The sequence below is a fragment of the Notamacropus eugenii genome, chromosome X (genome assembly GCF_028372415.1).
Source record: "Notamacropus eugenii isolate mMacEug1 chromosome X, mMacEug1.pri_v2, whole genome shotgun sequence".
Lineage (NCBI taxonomy): Eukaryota > Metazoa > Chordata > Mammalia > Diprotodontia > Macropodidae > Notamacropus > Notamacropus eugenii.
In genome coordinates this window covers 58203900-58225592 of record NC_092879.1, presented here as the reverse complement: position 1 = coordinate 58225592, position 21693 = coordinate 58203900, and the positions used below count along the sequence as shown (strand labels likewise).

Sequence of the window (21693 nt, the reverse complement as noted above, 5' to 3'; positions counted from 1 at the left end):
ATTTACATAAAATACTTCCCCTGTGGTACCCCTAACCAATATCATAAATTCTAGCAATAACTTACTTCTCTCAAAAAATTAAAAGAGAAATGGAGATGTAAGAAAAAAGAGGACAAAAGTCAAGGTAGAAATAATGGCGACCAAAAGGACAATCCTCTTCAGATCCAAAGAATATACAAGCCTAAACAACAATACAAAAAACGGAACTGGTATCTGAAAACCTAGGAGGAAGGAGAGAGAAGAGGACAAAGAGAAGGTGGGGACAGGGGGCATTTGCCCCCTTTTTTGCACTTGGCCCTACCATAGCCCTCCACAAAAATGGCAAGCTTCTTTTTGGGCTTACAAATTAAGGAATTTTGAGATCTTTCACCAATTACAAGCCCACTACAGAGGGCATTCCACTGATATTTAAAAGAATTAAAAGTGTTAAGCTAAGAAATTAAGGTAAACATACAGCCACATTTAGCTAAGCCTAACCGTCAACAGGTTTAGTTTTATGATAAACAATATGCAAAAATGAATCTGTCACAAGAAATGGTTCATCAGCTTTTACATCGTTGCATTGTATCCGAATTATGTCTAAGTCATATGGATTTCACTTTTTTAAAAAGAACTCATTTATCACATTGCTTGCCTTCTCAATGGGCAAGAGGGGTTAGAGAGAGGCTGAAAGTATACATTAAAAAATAAAAAATATTTTAAAAAGGGCTCTTAATAACTATTTTTAAACATCTTATTCGGTACTTTTAATAGTCAATAATAACATTTTATTTCATTTATAGCATTTTCCATAAGAAAAGAGAATCACTGAAGCATTTTTTTAGAATGCAGAGAAGAGAAGGGCAGAAGGAAACACATATAAGCCTGGCAATTTGGAAAGTAACATGTTGAATCTATCATATACTTTTTTAAAAAAGCAAACCACAAAATTGTAATATGTGGTTTAACACACAGAACTCTTTTTCTGTTTCACTTGTATAGAGAAATGTGCTCCTTTTGGAGGGAATGTTTTGTTAAATTCAGGGAAAAAAAGGTGTTTTTTAAGTTTATCATTTCCCCAGCATCTAAGAAGGAAGGAAAGAAGGAAGGAAGGAAGGATTTCCAATACTGGACATTCAAGAGCTGCAACAAAAAGTCTCCTACTTCTGATGCTATTTCTAAGGAAGTCAATTTCAAAATGCTACTCACATAACGTAATAAAGGTCATAATGAAAATTTGTGTTCCCTGACCCAGGAACACAGCCAGCAACATTGCCTTCTTTGGAGGTCTAAAGACATCTCCATGAACCAACTTCCAGCCAAACTCCTCTTGGGCATCTTCCTACACACATGAGAGAAAATGTCTTTGACAAATATACAAGTTGCTGCCTCAGAAATTTGGCATGCATTAGATTCTGAAAATTATGTGAAACTAAATCTTCCTCCAAAGACAGATAAACTGGAAACAAGTGTCTCATTAGCCATAAAATTAGTGATGGAAAGGGACCAAAAGTATCACTGAGCACTAATTTCCCTAATTTTACAGATAAAGAAACTGAGGCCCTTGGGTGTTGGGTGGGAGGTGACTTGCCCAGGGTTATACGGCTATTAAGTGGCTGAGATGAGATCAGAAGCCTGGGCTCCCGATTCCCGGACTTGCACTACAGCATGTTGTCACCAGGTCCTTCCGCTAGAACTTGGCATCAGTTTGGAATGCTAGGTAGGGCACATTAACTAAACAAAGCCTAGAATAACAATTTTGTTTTTCTGATGAAGCGCAACCCATCGTGTGCCATAATGACATACTAAAGGAATTAAAGGTAACAACACATCTGTTCCCCACACTGATCTTTCTTTAAATTAAATTTAGAGATTTTTTTCAATTAACAAGAATCTGTTTTCTCTCACTCTCACCTCTCCACCCCACCCTCTACCAACTAAACAAAAAAAGAAAGAGAAAAAGAAAACTCTTGTAATAAATGTGCATAATTAAGTAAAGCAAATTCCCACACTGGCCATGTCCAAAAATCTATGCCTCATTGTGCACCTGGAGTCCAGAGGTGGGTAGCATGCTTCCGCCCACCCCTGCTGCTCTTTCAGACAAATGAAAACTATGAGGCTCTACAGGTCATCACAAGAGTCACAAAGTGAAAACAGAAGCTTATTTTCATCGAACCAAATATCTAGTGCTCTGCATCTGCATTAATCTAGCAGGCTCAACTGTGCTATTTCTGCAAAGCAATATTCTTTCAACCCTCCATGACCTATGACCCTATGAAAACCTAATGACACCCACCAAGTAGTTCTTTATATATATCAAGTCTCCATAGATTTGCTTCAACCTGGACGTTTTTATCTATTCAGCTCCAAGGCATTGTTTGAGACTCACAATTTACTCATCGCCCCCCAAGGTAAACACAGATTAAGAAAGTCATTTAAAATTTCCTGCGTGTAACTAGTGCGTGCTGGGTAGTAGTGAAGGCATTCTACTCTAAAAGCAAAGATCACAGTTTCCCGGTTCCTAGGAAAATTAACCCAGCAGAATCTTATTCAATAACATCTATACAGGCTTTACTTACAGCTGAATCAATCTGATTGTATCTTGCAATATCTTTATGGAGAGTTCTTAGCAAAATCATGGCCACCATTCCAGATAAAAAAAGGACAATAACAAGGGAGTTCATTATGCTACAAGAAAAAATTTTAAAAAACTCATTTTAATTTCTTATTTGCTATGTTAAAAACAAAACAACAGAAGTTTGTGTAAAGGAAAGACACTGAGTCAGTTTTCCTGGGTTTGGATTCACAAATTTTTTATACATCTGTAATCTTACGGATGTAGGAAGCACCAGTAAAGAAATTCCCTTTCCCAAGGCAGATCAATAATTGACTAGCAGTTGAGAGATGGAGTGATTTTTTATGGGGGAGGGGGGGAACAGGGCTAGCCCTGGGACTTGAACCCAGACCTCTTCTTCCTGACTTTGAGCCAGACCTTCAGTCTTTGTTAGGGTTAAACCTAAGTCTGATATCTGTTGATATACATATGATTTCAAGTTTTCTCACAAAAGGTCATATGAAAGGAGATACCTGAGTATATGAAACTGGCTGCCTAAGGAGAACAAAAAAACCTCCCTTTTCTAAAGCAACTCTGCATCCTTGCTTATTTTAATTGGGAGAAAATCCTTTAAAAAATAGATATAAATTTTAAAAGCAAATGTTAAAATTGTTTTTACATGTAACTGGGGGAAAATAAAATACTAAATAACAAAAAAGAACTGCTGCAAAAAGATATAAAAACTGTTTCTTGAAGGAGTCCTCTGATCGAAAAAGGTTAACTGGATTCGCCCAATACTACCTAAACTTGCTGGCAGACCTGAGAGCGAGGGCTCAAGGTGCTAACCAGGAAATGACCACTCTACTCCTAGGGTTCTCAAATTTACTCAGTCCATAGACTGAGGGCCAGGGCGCTGTGATCTATTTTCCCTATCAACTTCTATTTGCTGGTTTATAAAAAACTTGAGCAGAATTAGTCAAAAGTTTGGCACTGCTTTTTATGAGACACCCAAACATAAGGATCCTGAGAACAAGAGCTGTCGGCAAATGAAGACATTCATCAGCCTGAGCTCAAAGCCAAAGCATAGTTGCTGTTATGGCATCAATACTGGCAGCCCACAGACCAGCTGGAAGTACTTGCCTCTGACAACCGCTCTGGACAGGTGGTTTACCAGCCAAATAAAAGAGCTCGGAACAGTTCCGCAGAAGGTATAGCAAAACAACTCTAGGGCACTACCAAAGCAAGGCTTCTAAGGTGTAGGGTTGCCACTTACCAAGGGAAGGAAAGGAAGGAAGGAGGAGGGGGTGGTTCTCTCTTCTTCCAAAGGCCAGACCCAGAGAACTAGAGCCTTTAAAAACAGGGCTGCCCAAGAGGCAACACAGCTGGCCAGGGAAGTGGCAAAAAGTAGGTGACCTCTTTATGCCGGGAGAAAACAATGGCATGTCCAGGCAGTGGGCAGCCAGTGTATGTATTCAAGTGGAATAGAGAATTCAGTTCTACCTGTCTACGAGCCTGGCCCCTCCCACTTGTACTGACAAGGAGAAAAGGAGAAGAAGGCAAGGACTCTCTGAGATGGACTGCTGCTCCTGTCGGTGCCAATATACTTTGCTGACAAACTGCCCCCTCCAGCCCCTCCTGCCCTACCCCTGATGTCAAGTTGAGGCAGCTCCAGAATCCCAGGCCAATTACCATCATTTGGAAGTAGTCCACGATGACACTGTACATTCAGTTCAGCAAAACCTACTCACCTGCCATAGACTACTCCTACCAGAAGGGTAGGCATGGTACAGATATAGAAACATATGCATATAAACACATCGATATTATGTACACACAGGGGCCACAGCCTAGATTCCTCAATCTATTTTTGGTGATTTACTCCCCAGATTTGAACCCTGGGTTCTATCTACCTAGCTTCTACAGGCCTTACGCCCAAGTCTAGACCAGATCACTTTGCAGTTTATATAGCACAGGCCAAGAGGCCCCGTTCTTATGATCCTTCGTTCACGTGAATCTCCCTGAACTACCATATTGTAGATCACAGCCCAGACCAAATGTCCCACGGGGAAAACAGAAGACAGCTCCCTAGCCCTTCTCAACTCATTCTTCTCCCTTCTCTGGGTGTCCAGTTTTCCAGTCTTCCATGATAAGCTAAAATCTCCATCAGTCTATGAGGTTTATACTGCATTCCCTCCAGATTTATGAATTCCCTAAAGGAATGGTTCTTACCCCAGGGCCTATGAACTTGGGTTTTAAAAAATATTTTGATAACTGTATTTCAAATATAATTAGTTTCCTTTGTAATCCTGTGTTTTGGTTTATTCATTTAAAATGTTATTCTGAGAAACGGTCCATAGGCTTACCCAGACTGCCAAGAGGTCCATGGCGCAACAAAGGCTAAGAAAACTCTAGCCTTAATGGGAAATATACATTAAAAATTTCCACTCTGAAGTGATGCTTTCTCTGTCACAGAAAACTTACCTAAACCACTGGATGTTGGTATGAGGCATGGACTCCAAAATGTAATCCCATCGAGATGCCCATTTAATGTTATTGTTCTCCTAAAACAAACAAACATAGGAAGCCATATGACCGACCACAGACGGACCTTCTGTTAGTAACAACTGTCAGACGCAACTTGCAAAAGCTTAGCATACTTTTGGCTTCTATTACATTCTGGACCATTCGACACAGGAGTGGGTCTGGCCTTATGAGTTCTATATCTGTGTATTGCATGGATGAGTCAGAGCTGAAGATGTGAGTAAACTGTCACTAAACTGTGAGTAAAATCTGAATCGTTCATATTTGAAAACTAGGGTAAAATACAACTTCCTGTATGTCACCTCTTGATTGGTTAGTCTAGTGGAACCTCATGCCTTCTAGCTATCAACATCTGACATTGGTGTGTCCTTCTAACAGCATTTCCAAGCGTTATTGTTTAAAAAAAAAGGAGTCACAGTCACAGCAAGGCAGCTTTTCTCCTGAATATCCAACTGTCGCCACACTGCTTGCACACATGCATGCACAAACACAAACACACACACACACACACACACACACACACCTACATTGACAAGACTCCTGTTAACCCAACTATCCCCTAGGATGTGGGATAAGCCAGCACTGAGTTTTTGAGAAACTCTGTAAAGACAAACTCTCAAGCCAAAACCATACATCAGATTTCTACCCCAAACACAATTCGTTTGACTTTGTGACAGCCTCATAGGTACTAGTCCTTCACTCTTGGGTGCTTAATGCTGCCCCACTGGACTTTCCACCTTTCAGCTGTCCTTTCCAAAACGTCTTAGCAAAAATTTTCCTGTTACATTGGATCCCTCAGATGTGCTATAATCATGTCACGTGACAAAGATTCAAGAAAGCTTGAGCAGTAACATCTTCAACAAAGGGGGAAAGAGGCAGGAGAACCTGGCTAGCATCAGAATAGCACACTTACTTCAAATTTCACAGAGTAAGTATAGATCAGTTTCAGCTTCTTGGTAAATTCCCCAGGTATTTCCATAGGGGAGCCTTCACAAGTTAGCTGATCTTCATCCATATGTTTATAGCTAGGAAAGGAGGAGAAAAACAGAGATTTTTTTTTAAAAACAGATTCTATGAAATTTCTGCTATATAGTTACTAAGATAATAATAACTTTCATAAAGTGCTGTGAAGTTCACAAAGCATTTTGCAAATATTTTCTTATTTAGCTTCTCAACAACCATGGGAGGTAGATTCTATTATTGCCTTTTCTGCAGATAAGGAAACTGATGCAGAAAGAGGTGAAGTGACTTGCCCAGGGTCACACAGCTACGAAGTATCTGAGGTAGAATTTGAACTCAGGTCTTTCTGACTCAACTGTGCTACCAAGATGCTTCTAAAGAAACTCCTAATGACAGACTGAACCGTGGTCTTCCATTTTGTTCTGCATTTAAATATTTGAATATCATAAATGGCAGAGGTTCTAAACATGTCCAGTGCTCACAAGAAAGTTACCCCCAGACTCTAGAGGTTGACGTCCATCTCCTGCTGCATTGGAACAAATCTGCCTCCTTTATGAAAAATTATTTTCCCAGCAAAAGGCTTTGCTCCCTGTCTTTGGTCTGCCCTTCAGGATCTTAAAAGTCTCACCTTGTAAGCTCTGCACAGGACTGGGGAGGTAAGCAGAAAAAAGCCAGAATCCCATTGTGAGAACTGGCTGCTACGTGAATGCCTGCAATGTGCAAGGCACCAAAAGACATCCTGGAGAGAATCAGTGTGATACCAGGCTGGGAGTGGCATAGAACCATGAAAAAGCCAGCCTGGAAGGCCCCAGGTCTGCCACAAACCGACTGCCTGCCTTTGCCCAAGTCACACACCCTACTCTGTCCCCAGGCTCCACTAACATTGTATGTTTCTAGAGTTCTCCTAGTTCAGTCCTTTCAGATTACAGAAGAGGTAAGTGAAACCTCCACAAGACCACGAAGCTCAGCACGGATGAAAACTCCAGGGTGCCAACTCCCAAGCCAATGTTCTTGGGGTCTGTCAATTAACCTCAGTCAGCCTTCAGAAAGTATCTCTTCCCTTTCCTAACCAAGTCTATGCTAACTATCTACATTCAGGATGCTCCAGACATAAATATATACTTATATATGCATAGAAATATAAACATATATACACATAGTGCTGTTCAGCTGTGTCTGACTCTTTGTGACCCCATTTAGGGTTTTTGTGACAAAGATCCTGGAGTGGTTTGCCATTTCCTTCTCCAGTTCATTTTACAGAAGAGGAAACTGAGGCAAACAGGGTCAAATGACTTGCCCAGGATCACACAGCTAAAATCCAGCTGAGGCTGGATTTGAACTCATGAAGATGAGTCTTCCTGATTCCATGGCCTGACGCTTTTTCCATTGTGCCACCCACCTAGCTGCCCTATATACACAAATACACATAGGCATATACATATACACACACACATACATATACATACACATATACATATACATGGGGCGCAGTGAATAGAGTTCCAGGCCTGGAGTCAAGAAGACTCATTTCCCTCTGACCTCAGACACTTACTAGCTGTGTGACCCTGGGCAAGTCCCTATATCCTGTTTGCCTCAGTTTCCTCACCTTTAAGATGAGCTGGAGAAGGAAATGGCAAACCATTCCCATACCCATGCCAAAAGAAAAAACCCAAATGGGGTCAAAAGTACTGCACAACAACATACATACACATATAATTATCATCACACAACTTTCACTTGTCAAGTCAAAAGAGACCTACTTTAGTTCAACAGATTTTAACTCATGTTAGGCATTGGGAGGCACTGGGGGACACCAGCATTACAAAATGCAGAGAATGTGTGGTCTGTACCCTTAAGAAACTTAGGAATATTCTAGGGGAATATGACACAGAAATAACCATAAGATAAAACAACAGGTGATTAATCAATGACAGGTAAAAGGAAATTGCTAGGAGAAGATTAAGGGGGTGAAGGCCATTACTACTGGGGGTGCTTTAAGGCCAGCTTCCCAGACAAGGCAGAAATTCAATTCTTAAGTGCAAGTGGGGTCATTAATCATTTTTTCACCCTACTTTATTTTTTGCATTTATTTAAAAGGCTATATTAAAAAACTCCTGCGGTGTTCCTGTTATATTTTTTTTAAACTAATCTAATTAAAAAACCACACACTTAAAATTACCTTTTCGGCTCAAGCCTAGCAGTAACCAGCCGTGCTCCAGGCCAATTTTCATCTTTTGCACTGTGATATGTAATCGTGATGTCAACATGATTGAAGAGGTAAAACGTGTTTTTTTTGTTAAATTCAGACTGCCAGAAAAGAAAAAAAATAGACTGTTTAAAGGCATTTTTCAGTTTTCCCTACAAGCAAAAGGTCTAATTATAATAAGAAATAAGATTAGCTACATTATCCAAAGCTACTAAGAGAACCGAGTTTTATGACTTTTAAGGTCCCTCCCAGCTCTAAATCTATAAGCAATCATGCGCAACTGACCTATAAATTAAGCTGCTGGCTAAGTCTTGGGGAAAAAAATACATTTTATTGATGCCTTCTGTCTTTACAACATAGTCAATTCAACCCGCCCACTGCCTGGTCCAGACTGCATCCTCCCTTGTGATAAAGAAAAACAATTAAGCTAAAACATCCGACACAGTGGCTGCATCTGACAATACATACCACATTCTGTCCTAGCAGTCCCCCGCCTCTCTGCCTTCAGGGAGGAATGGATGTTCCATTATCTGTTCTCCGGGACCTTCACTGGCTTTTCAGTTACTCAGAGTATCACTTCCTGTTAGTGATCTTTTCACTTTACATCACTGCAGTCATTATGAATATTGTTCTCTTGGTTCTGCATCGGTTAATACAAATCTTGCCATGTTTCTCCAAATTTCTTATATTTGTTGCTTCTTACTATATAATAATACATCATGACCTTCACACACATTGATGGGCATCCACCGTCTCTAGCTCTTTCCTCTCATGACGAGGAGTCTTCTGGTATGTACGAGATCATCACTGGACTTCCTTACAGCCTACTAGGGACATTGCCAGGTCAAAGGTATGTCCTTTTTCTTGCCTTTAATTCACTCTGAATTAATATGTAGAAATGTTCGACTACAACACAGCTCTACCAACACTGAGATGCTGGCTAATTCTACTATCACTTGAGAGCCCAGAAAATCAAATATTTAACAAAATGGAAAGACTATTTCAAATATGGTTGTGAAATCTACAGACTTTATCTTTGTACTTAACAGAACAGATAAACCACTGAAAGTAAACAAAGCCAGGTTGCAGATCTGATGGTAAAAGTGAATGAAGCTCAGCATGTAAATAAATACCCATCCCTGGCTACCTAGTGCTTACAGATATCTGACTCTGGGGCCCAGGGTCCCTGGACTCCACCACACAGACATGAGCAGGTTCCTCAGTGTCAGAAGACTATGACCCAATTCTGTCATTCCAGCTCCATAGGGCCCAATGAAGCCCTCTCTGGAGAAAGGAAGAAAACTTATTTGTGGTCATGGGCTGGGGGGCATAAAAGTAAGATTCCTCTCTTGGTCTGACTTCCCCAAGATTTCAATCCTTAGGAGAGGGCTTTATGCAGGATGCTAAACATAAAAGCTTTATGAATTCCTCTCTAGGGTTATTTCCTATCCCAAGTGACATTTTCAGAGGCTCAGAGTTGGATGGCATCTAGTTCAACCCCTACCTGGGCAGCCTTTGACCTATGACCACCTCCAGTAAGGTTTCTACCCCTCTTAATGCAGCCCAAGATTGTATCAGACTGTTTTTATCTACCACATAACTGCTGATGCATCTTGAGCTGGCAATCCAGTACAAGGCCCATCCTCCTTCTAAAGCCCACTGTTGAGCCATGTTGCCCAAGTTCCCAATATGGACTGATTATATGCAAGGAGAAATAACCTCCATTCTTAGCTCCCCACCTCCAGCACAAATATTTCTAAGATGTTCAGTTCCAAACGTTAAGATCAGTGACTAGCAGCACTTCCCTTTTGTTTTCACATACAAAGAGGGAACAGAATTCTTGAAGATAAATGAAATTCACAGATTATTCCCCACCCACCCACTCTGCCACTAGAGATTCAACTTTCTCCTTTAGCCCAGAGAAAACAGAGCCAGGGTAATGGTTGGGAGCTTTGCTTCTTTTCCTTGCCATTTTATTTATTTATTTTGATCTAAAACTGCAAATCAGAAAGATGCTAAGAGTTCTTTTTAGGCCAAAGGGAAACCACAGAAGGCACAAATCCCAACTGCTATTAAATGGTTCTCCATCATTAACATACCAAGTGACTGGTTCACTTACTGTTGACTGCTCAGCATTAAGAGTCATGGGAAGTTCAGAACTTTCCAACAAGTTCCAAAGGCACACTACCCTAGAAAGAGCCAAAGCACAGGAAGCAAGCCAAGATTTACCCTAAGGACAGCATTCCAGAATACCCCCGGTCACTTTCTGTTCTCAGAGAAATTCAAAAAGTAGCTCTGGAAAAGATCTTAAGAGTAATCTAGTCTAATGTCCTCTTAATCCAAAAGGGGAAGCCCAGAGAACAGCCTCTCAGTAGCCTGCCCCCAACATGATTCAGCCTCCACTCGGCTGCCCAAGTGATTTTCCTAAAGCATGGGTCTGACCATTCTATCCCCCTAGTCAATATACTCCATTAGCACCCCATTACCTCCAGGATCAAATCTAAAGTCCCCGCTTTGGCTTCTAAAGCCTTTCATAATCTGGCCCTTTCTGGCTTTTCCAATCTTCTTACCCTTCTCTGCCCTCTGAATCCCTTGCGATGCAGTGACTCTGGCCTTGTTACTGTTCCTCATACATGACCCTGCATCTCTAGACTCTGTGACAGAATACGGGCTGCCTTCCAGCCCCTCGGCCTTTCCACCTACCCTTCTTGACTCCCCCTGGCTTCCTACCTTCTTCAGGAGGCCTTTCTCCATTCCCCCAACTGCTTGTGCCTTCCCTCAGAGATTATCTTCCATTTACCAGAACCAGGCTTTTGTCCTTATCTCTCCAGCACTCAATACCATGCCTGATGCACTGTAAGCATTTAAATGCTCATTGATGATGATGATGATAATGGTTTGTTCAAGATGACAGAACTGGTATGTGGTGGAACCCACAAGTCAAACTTGGGGCCTGCTGGTTCCAAATGGGCTACTCTTTTCCTATCACACTTCTTTACCCAATAGATAACACCCAGATGCAGGCATCCTGTCTGATTCATTCCCAAGCCACCAACGGAGTTAAGTGAGATTGTGTAAAGCAGTCTAGTTTTATTCAGGTCTTGCTTTGCCAGATTCCAGAAGTCTCCTCCTATGCCTCATTGTAGCAGAGAGGGCCCTGAGATTTGTCACACTCAAACAGCTTCAAATCAGATCATGATGACAGACTATGCCTACTTGGGAAGAGTGGCCTAGCTAAGTGTACAAGATGTTCATCACCACTGGCCCCCAGCTAATGAACCTTCTGGCCTTGGAAACCCATGAAACAAAACTACAAAAGGCCTCTCCTCAACCTACACAGCAACAGTGGAAGAGTAGGAGAAATGGGGGTCCAGGGTACTAAGAATTAACACAGGTTTTAGCTGTAAGACTTCTAAATGGGAGACCCTTAACCAGTGACTAACCAATAAACAGACTATTGGACAAACTAAATCCTATGAATCTTGAAAGAAACAAAACCAGAAGACAAAAGGAAGTAGCAGTCAAATGGCTCATGGGGTCTCCTGAGAGAAGCAAATAAAGGAGGTGGCAGTTGGTTTTTGTCACACATCCAGAAGCAGCAAGCAGCATTACTTCCTAAGATGCTTGGTCCTCTCGTATCACAGTGCTGCTGACAAGCATGGTGGATATGAGCAAGCTGTGCCACATTACCAATGAAGATATGTACAGGACAAGCAGCTGTACGAACAGAAAAGAAGGTAGGCTGGTCATGCAGCAAGAGCGAGGAATCTGTGGAAAGGAGCCCATATGCTCTACATACCTATGCAATGTCAAGAAACTGAGAGGAAGGCCCCCCCCCCAGCACATGTGCTGAATCCTCATAGAGGATTCATTGGAAAAAATGGTGAAGAGGTGCATAGAACAGAGAAGGATGGATGGATTGGGACCTGTACCCTTAGAGGCAACCACCCTCATTGATGAAGTCAAGGACAACTAAGCTAGATCATCCAAAGGGCATTCGAGGATGAAACTAGAAGGATGATGAACAGACAAGAAGATTTGTCTAGATTTCTGTAACAAACTATCTCAATAAATGACATTGGAGCCACTCCCCTTGGATCCAGTCTCTGTTGTTCTACATGAGGAAGGAGGAATGGGATTAAGGAACATAGAGATGGGAAGAAAAGTTTGCTCCCATGATCAAGGATACAATAAAGAAATGACTGCTAATGTCATGCCACAAGCTTTCAAGAAATTTTCAATGGTATCAACGTTAAAAATCGTCAACAGTACATTAGGAGTTTCTACATGTCAAATGTGAAAAGTAAACTTTGGATTTCTGTTAATTTAATAATATCCTATGCTGTAGATGGGCTATCAATAGGGAACTTTCTTTCCCTGGGGAACCCAACCTGGAATGTGACTTCAAATGTCACCAGTGAGTTTAAGATATCTTTTTAGATATCAGCAGGAATGAATCAACCTCAACTGCAATCAGAATAAAATCAGCAATAACCTACAACCCTATAACAGTATTCTTTCTACTAAACCATAATGTTTCTGACCAAATAAACCTCTGAGTAGGCATTAGGAGAGAAAAAGGACTGGCCAGCTGACAAGAACATTCCAGTTAGCTTAACATTTGTTTCTCAGGGTCAATTAATAATTGTTTTTTTTTTCATGGACATTCGGATCCTATGAGCTTAGTAGCATGAGCTAGTTGTCCCATAGACTAATCACCCCTGAATGACCTTGGTACCAAAGTCTCAAAGTCCAGACCCAGAGGGCTAAGGCACCAGACCCTGGATCCCTGATGATCCAACAGAGGACACCCAACAAGCCATGAGATCTACCTAAAGCTGCCAAGTAGCCAACTGTCCATAGTACTACCCTGAAGACTGATCTAGAAGCACACAAAAACAACATGGAAGATCACAGATGAACCTCTGTTGCTTAACTGATGCAATGGGATAATTCCCAGAAATAAAAAGATGACAATAGGAAAAGTATTTAACAACACATGATGTTCATCTGTACTACACACCTAGGAGTAAACAACAAACTCTTCTATCTAAGAATATATGCTATCTGTGGAGTTGATAAAAAAAAACCATTCAAATACAATGAAGACAACCATTGAGTCTTTCAGGAGACTAGCAGAAGATGGCCATGATTACCCATCCTGACTTTGAGAAAGGCTAGCAACAGCTTCAGTGGTCTCAGGGGTTACTGAAACTCTCAAACCCAATGTGATTTTGATTTTTAAATGAGTGCCAAAATATATGACATTCAAGCAACAATGTGACGAGGAGGGGTAGACTGGAAAGGAAGAGTCCAGGAGAGAATGCTATAGAAACCAAACAGCAAGGCCCAAAAGGTTAGGAGAGTAAGTGAAGTTTGGTGGCAACCAAACTGTAGTAAGCTCTCTGTCTGTATGGCAGTAGTGAGGTCTAACTTGATGGCTGTTAATATGACCTGCCAAGCACCTTGAAAGAGGTCAGTGTCACATGTCACATTAACAAGGCAAAGCAAGGTCACTACCAACATGAACCAAGAATGCCACCAGCTGACTGACTCTACTGAGCAAGACATCCACAAAACAGATGCTAGCAGAATCTCACATGCGGATTGGGGAAGAATCATGGTGAGCTCCACCAAAAGGTAAGCTCAAACAATAAAGCAGAAGTGGCGACCGCTGGCTGTACACAAAAGTCAGAGAAAGATATCCATCATACCCCCTGATGTGGAAACTTGGAGCTATAAACAAGAGGCTTTCTACTCATCAGAGAGTAGATGCGAGAAGTCCCTGTGGATGGAAAAGCTGAAAGATCCCACCGCCAGAAATCGGCTGAAGAAGAAAAAGCTATCCAGACAGTCCTGGCCTGGGAATCAGTCGACCTATGTGACTTTCAGCTAATCACCTTCCCTCTCAGAGTCTCATTTTCTTTCTCAAGAAAATGAGGAAATCCATCAGTCTGGAGGATCTCTAAGGTCCCTTTCCAGCTGGGATATTTATGGTTCTAAACCTACACAGAGATGGCCGTTAGGTGCATGCCTAACGAACTACACTCTAAATTTAGCACTGATGTTGGTTCTGAAAGTCTCTCACCACTTCCATCATTAACCTCTACAGAAAAAAAAAGCTGCCAGTTTTTGAACTATTTTTTTTTAAAAAAAGGCAAAGACTAGGTAGAATTTTAAAAACATAAACTTGCTAACAGAGCAAACTGTAGCTAGTCAGTACAATTAGTGCAAGTAATGAATCCCCTGAAGTGGTTGCGGATCCCCAAATGTGCATTATTCAAAGTTATAATTCTGTAAAATACAGTCTCTGGTTCCAGCCCAATGGAAATCTGCAAGTGGGAATTCAAGTAATGTGACCACTTCTGGGAAAATCCATTGTTTTCACTAATCAGGACCCAGCTATAATCCTGAACTCCTAAGACCTAATTAATTACATTTCCTATTATACAGGTTCACCCATTCAAGAATTCAGCATACAGATTTTTCCCAATAATATTCATGCTTCCCAACCAAGTGAAAGATACAATTGCAGGTATGCAATTAGTTGAAACAGATGGTCTTTGAGATCCCTTCTCTTCAACTCTGAGAAACAGAAGTTCTCCAAAACAACCCAAAGTTTCCTTCTCTTTTAAATCCTCTGCAAACAAACAAAAAAATTTAACTCTGCAAACCTTGGGGACCCTCTTGATGAGGTAACTGCTAGAACCTCCAAGATGAATTCCAAAGATAAAACAATCATTGAACTTATTGATTTCCCAAGAAGAAAAGTCTACAATTTCCCCAACTGATAAATGGTCAAAGGATATGAACAGGCAGTTTTCAGAGGAAGAAATTAAAGATATCTAGTCATATGAAAAAATGCTCTAAATCACTATTATTAGAGAGATGCAAATCAAAACAGCTCTGAGATCACATCTATCAGATTGGCTAACATGACAAAACAGGAAGATGACAAATGTTGGAGAAGATGTGGGAGAGTTGGAACACTAATTCATTGCTGGTGGAGTTGTGAGCTGATCTAACCATTCTGGAGAGCAATTTGGAATGATGCCCAAAGGGCTACAAAAATGTGCTTACCCTTTGACCCAGCAATATTGCTTCTAGGACTGTATCCCCACGAGATCATAAAAATGGGAAAAGGTTCCACATGTACAAAAATATTTATAACAGCACCCTTTGTGGTGGCCAAAAACTGGAAATCAAGAGGATGCCCATCCATTGGGGAATGGCTGAATAAATTGTGGTATATGAATGTAATGGAATACTATTGTGCCATAAGAAATGATGAACAGAAAGACTTCAGAGAGGCCTGGAAAGACTTATATGATATGATGCTGAGTGAAAGGAGCAGAACCAGGAGAACTTTGTACACAACAACCACAGTGTGGGGGGATTTTTTCTGGTAGACTCAGAACTTCACCGCAGTGCAAGGACTTAAAAAATTCCCAGTGGTCTTTTAAGGCAAAATGCCTTCTACATCCATAGAAAGAACTATGGAATTCAATCGCAGAATCTAGCAGATCATTTTCTTTTGGATTACGTTTTGGTTTGTTATACGATTTCTCTCATTCATTTTAATTTTTCTATGCAACATGACTATGGTGAAAATATATTTAATAGGAATGTACGTGTAGAACCTATATAAAATTGCATGCCATCTTGGGGAGGAAGGAGGAAGGTAGGGGGGAAGGAAGGGGAGGGAGGGAAATTAATCTAAGTTGTTTTGTAGTGATTGTAGAACACTGGAGAGAGAGAGAGAGAGAGAGAGAGAGAGAGAGAGAGAGAGAGAGAGAGAGAGAGAAAGAGAGAGAGATAAAAAAGAAAAGTCTACAATGTCTCCATTTTTCTTTCTGTTCCTAAAAAAAAGCCATTAGCCCAAAGCCTGATCTATTACCTGCCTGATTTCTAGTGGCCCTGTTGGGATTGAGACCATTTGCCAACCTAGGAATATCTATCTTCTTTTAATTCTCTTTCACCCATTCTCAACATACTACCCACTCATTCATGACTATCCATTTTGGCCAATCTGTTTGGAGTACCACCAATTTAACAGTGCTTAAAAATGGAATACTGATTCAGTATTCAGTATTTTCATACTTATTGAAAACAGCTAGTGGATTTGGACTCAGAAAGATGAGTTCAAATCCTACCTCAGACACTTACTAGCTGTGTGGCCTTGGGCAATTTACTTCCCTAATCCAGGCCACAACTGTAAAATCAAGGGGTTTGAATTTACTGGCCTCTAAGGTCCTTATCAGCTCCAAATCTATAATTCTGTGATTCTGCCAGCAGCTTCATACATAAATTTCAGCATGCCAGGACACACAGGTTTAACAAACAAAGGTACCACCATGTAATAGGGCAGCTAGGTGAGTGCCAAGCCTGTAGTTCAAATCCAGCCTTAGACAATTCCAAGTTGTGTGGCCCTGAGCAAGTCACTTAACCTTGTTTGCCCAAGTTCCTCATCTGTAAAATGTGCTGGAGAAGGAAATGGCTAACTACTCCAGTATCTCTGCCAAGAAAACCCCAAATGGGGTCACCACGAGTCAGACACGACTGAAAAATGAATAAACAACCACAGTGTAAATCTATACAAGGCCAGGGTAATATTTTTGAAGAGTCCTAGATCCCTTACCAAAAAATGACCTGGAGCACTGCCCAAGTCATACTGAATACTTTGTGACCCAAATGAATACAGTACAGATGTAAGATAACAGCTACTAAATGTCTGTGACTACTAAAGATCCCGAAATCAAGGACATTCAATTGTTCAGGAGAAATTGCTGCATCAAAAGGCATTTTTATCTAAGCTAAATGTGTGATTCATCAATTTCAATATACTTCGGAAATGAGCTTATGGAAAGAGAAGATAAAATGTGCATATGGAGCAAAAGTCACAAAAGTATTATCTAGAAACCAGGGGAATTTTACATTAGGAACAATAATTCTTTATAAATCTTTGAGGACTCTGTATAGAATGATTAAAAGGCCATTGCCCAGGAATGAACTACAATGAGAGCTTTTGCTGCTGCCAGTATTCCTATCTGTGCAAATAAATTTAAAGTATAGGTACGAGCCACCTGCAGTTGTCCTTAAATGGCTCCATAAAAATACAACTTTAGAGAAACATTACGGAGGACAGTTGGTGCCTTAGGAACAAGGGTATAAATGAGAGATGACCGGGGAAATAAAGACTAGTAGGTACATGTAGAGGCTGCTCTGGAGGGGAAGAAGAGCATGGAAGGAGACAGTACTTGACTAACAACAGGGGTGGGGAATGATGGAAGAAATAGACAACAACAACAACCAAAAAAAAGAACAACCTGCCTGCAAAAAGATTCCCTGCACCACTAACCATAAGAAGTAAAACCAAAACCCCCTAAAAACCATCCATTGTACCCAAAGGTTGTGGAATGGGCACACCCATGTTTGATGGGTTGCCAAATCTCACTGTTTCCACCTTAATGACATCTCTCACAGCTAACCCCTTCTCTCAATTTACTACCTTAGCTCAGGCCCTCATCACCTCTCTCTTAGATTATTGCAACAGCCTCTACATTGGTCTCCCTGCTTCAAGTCTCTCCCTTCTCTGATCTATCCTCCACCCCCTGTCAAAGCAGATTTCCTTAAACACAGATCTGAACATGTCACTCCCCTACTCAATTCCAGTGGCTCCCTATTGCCTATAAAGAAAATATAAAGTTCTCTGTTTAGCTTTTAAAGCCCTATACCCTGGCCCCAACCTGTTTTTTCTATCTCATTCTATCTCATTTCTATCTCATTTTCTATCTCATTCTATCTCACACCTACACTCTGGAATACAGCCAAACTGGTCTCAACACATGGTACTCTTTCCCCCATCTCCATCCCTTTGCATCAAGCCATTCCCCATGCCTGAAATGCACTTTATCCTTCCGTTTGCCTCAGAGTCCTTTTCTTCCTTTACAACACAGCTCAGAGATGATCTCCTGCACAAAGCCACTTCTGGAGCCCCCAACTGCTAGCATCCTCCCTTGTTTCCTCTCAAACTACCTTGTCTTTAACTGTATCCACTTGTATACCTACTTGTCTCCCCCAGTAGAATGGAAAGTCATTGCCAATTGAGATGATTTCATTCCTTATCCTTGTGTCCCCACTACCTAAGCCCATGTCTGGAACACAGAAGGTACTGCCCCAATACTTGTTGAGTGACTGATCTCAATGTCCAGAGGATTAAGACTAGGGAATGGAATTAGACCTGAAATCTGAGAAAGGAAGCTCCCAAATGAGGAAACTCCTTCTACCAATCCAGGTTGGCACTTTCTCTAATACTAGTCTTTGAGAGCACCGTGAAATGGACAGTCACCCAGCCAGTAAGAGACAGAGGCAGGACTTAAAGGTAACAGGGGAAAGGAGTAAGCATTTATTAAGGGCCTACTATGTGCCAGGTACTGTGCTAAGAACTTTTATAAATATCATTTAATTTGATCCTCACAACAACCCTGGGAGTAGGTACTGTTATTATTCCCATTTTACAATTGAGAAAACTAAGGCAGACAGAGATTAAGTGACTTGCCCAAGGTCACATAGCTAGTAAAAGTATATGGTTGGATTTGAATACAAGACTTCCTGACTCCAGGCCCTGAACTTTCTCCACTGTGCCACCTAGAGGCCTCTCATTATGATGACCACATGTAAATCCTGTATGTTGTATATAGAAACAGGAAATAGATTAAAAAAGAAATAGGAAATAGAAATAGGAAAAGCATATCCAACAGAGGAGGTGGACAAAGTGGCTACCTGGCGCCTCCTGCAGGATAAGGATGGTCTCTCATTGTTTCTATGGAAGAGGAGGTGGGGGTTACAGAGGTAGAGGACAGAGGTGGGGGTCACAGAGGTAGAGGAGAGGACAAGAGAGGCTTGGGAAGGAATGGGAAAAGAGAAGATAAGGTGGATTTCTGGTGGCAGCTGGGGAAAGAAGGAAAAGAAGAAGAGCAATCTTACAGAAGGTAAGGAGCACCTGCCACAGAAGAAATTACTTGAGCTCTCATTTCTACGGCTCCTTATGAACTAGCTAACATTGAATATCTCACATTTGTAAAGTATTTTAAGGGTCAAAGTACTTTCCATATATTACCTCAATGCTGAGAGATACAGACTATTATTATTCTCATCTTAAAGATGAGGAAACTGAGGCTGAGAAAGATTCAGTGACTTGCCCTGGGTCCCACAGCAAGTAAGTGTCTGAGGTCAGATTTGAACTTAGGTCTTCTTGACTCCAGGCCCAGAGCTCTACAATCCCCTTTGCTCCTCACAAGAATCCTATGAGTTAGACTTCAGAAGGGAGAGCAAACAAAAAGAGGGAAAATCTCAAAGCAGATGAAATTAAAGGCAAATTAATTAAAGAATTGAATCAAATTGAACAATTAAATTAATTGAATTCAATTAAAGGGAGATGCCAAGAGGTCCCTGAAAATCAGAACAATTTCTTGTTTGTCGTAGGCAATCCATAATTGTTGAATTTTAGTGCAAAGTAGCTTTGGAGTCACTGTTTAAACATCCTGTACAAAATCAGTTCTCCTACCTTTTCTTTCCTTTGGATTATGCCCAATGATCAGCTATCTAAAGGAAGTGTCTGATACAGGGATCTGAGAGTGTGTCGTTTCCAAACCCTAAAATGGGCTGAGCCCCCAAGAACTCAGAGAGCTTACAGCAAGACACGGCAGGAACAAGCTTACAGCAAGAAACAAGGCAGGAGACAGACACAGGCAGGAAACATCCTGCTTTGCTGTGGAAGAGGCCTCATCTGCTTCGAGAGCTCTGCTCATTTTCTAATACAATCAGCTCAGTAAGAGCAGAACAGTGGGCCAGTCTGGACAATCAGGGGCAACAGCCCTGTGGTTCCTGCTTTTAGCATGACAGCAGGTTGCTCCAGCACAGAAGAGAGGCTGGTACAGATCTAAGGACTGCTGCACCCAAGAGTTACCACCTTTCTCCCCACAGAAATCAACTGATGAGGCTAGGTGGCACAGTGGCTAGAGGGAGTCAGTCAGGCCTGAGTTCAAATCTAGCCTCAGATGCTTACTAGCTGGATGATCCTAGGCAAGTCATTTAACCTGTTTGCCTCAGTTCCCCCAACTATAAAATGGGGATAATTACATCTACCTCCCAGAGTTGTTATGAGGATCAAATGGGATAATATTTGTAAAGCATCTAGCACAGTGCATGGCACTTAGTAAACGATATGTAGATTGCTTTACATATGTGTGTGTATATATATACACACATATAATACATACACATACATATATATGTACATCCATCATGATAATTTTTATATAGCACTTACTATAGACAGTTAGATACTGCTACACATCTATTGCCTTAAAGTTTGCAAATTGCTTTATATAATCTCATTATGAGAAGTCTCACAAGGTGTTTCCCAGATCAGTGGGCCACATGGGTTGGCATAAGCCATAAGCAGCCACCACTGTGCCTAGGGCGAGTTTTGGGGGGAGGGGCATGGGGGCAAGACAGGTCAGGAGGAGCACTGGACTGAAGCAAAGAGCAGGCCTGGAGTAGGCAAGAAGAGCTGTGCCCCATACTGCAGCTGAGGGACCTCAAAACGAGGGGCCGAGATGCAAGAGGAAGCATATCCTGCCAACCTGAAGTCAGTGCTGTGGAACTTTATTTAAGCAAGTCAGAAGGGCAAGAAGAATTTTTCCTATGCTCGTTAAGAATGCACCATGTTTGTGTCGGCACCAAAGAAGGCCTATGAATGACAAAGTAGAAATTGGCTTCTGTCCCAAGGGCTGCAGGAATGTGCTCTTACTCTCCACGTTATCAGGGGGAATGAAACATCCCTTGAAAAAAAGAGAAGATTGCCTTCAAACAGGAAACCGAATGAAAGAGAAGGCCTGCCAGACCTCAGGAGGAGGCTCTTCCTGTGGAGGAGGCACTGGCCCACCTCTGGGGGAAATAGCTCCTAGGGTTCCCCAAAATGATGTCCCAGGTACAGAGGTGACCTCAGGTAAGAGCTCATCCAATAATAGTCAAAGAGAGGGGAGAAAAGCAGTGCGGTGAGTACTCTCTGGTGACAGTAAACTAAGGCAGCCATTTATCAACTAGAAACAAACCAAGGGGTCTGATGTGACAGCAGGGGTGCCACAGGGCTGCAGAAGGGGGTAATGGACTCTACAGAGCTAGTGACCAAAAAGCTTGACTTTGATTCCTGGCAAAATACACAAACGTATCAGGGTGTGGATCCCAGATAGGAAAGAGAGCATTCCAAGAACTTTAAGACTGGATGACCCCTGATGACCCCTCTGTGGGGGCAGAGTATAGCATCAGAAGGAATCTAAAATGGCTTATGCGGAGCATTAGGAAGTACCAGACAAAAACATTAGATCTTGAGGGTCCAAGAGACATTTCCATTACTACTAAAGAGTTTGGGAAGTGAACTGGCAAAGAC

The 21693-nt window shown here is 41.5% G+C and overlaps 1 protein-coding gene across 1 annotated transcript in view; it reads right to left on the bottom strand.

Annotated features, from left to right (window-relative positions):
- Positions 1-21693, bottom strand: part of LOC140515889 (transmembrane 9 superfamily member 2-like) — a 75985-nt gene that overhangs the window by 29548 nt on the left and 24744 nt on the right. Inside the window, exons 6-10 of the mRNA XM_072626715.1 lie at positions 8214-8341; positions 5988-6099; positions 5015-5094; positions 2559-2667; positions 1189-1321 (exon numbers count right to left, since the gene is read on the bottom strand). Of these exons, the coding sequence (XP_072482816.1) occupies positions 1189-1321; positions 2559-2667; positions 5015-5094; positions 5988-6099; positions 8214-8341 (562 nt within the window). The remainder of the gene's footprint in view (positions 1-1188; positions 1322-2558; positions 2668-5014; positions 5095-5987; positions 6100-8213; positions 8342-21693) is intronic.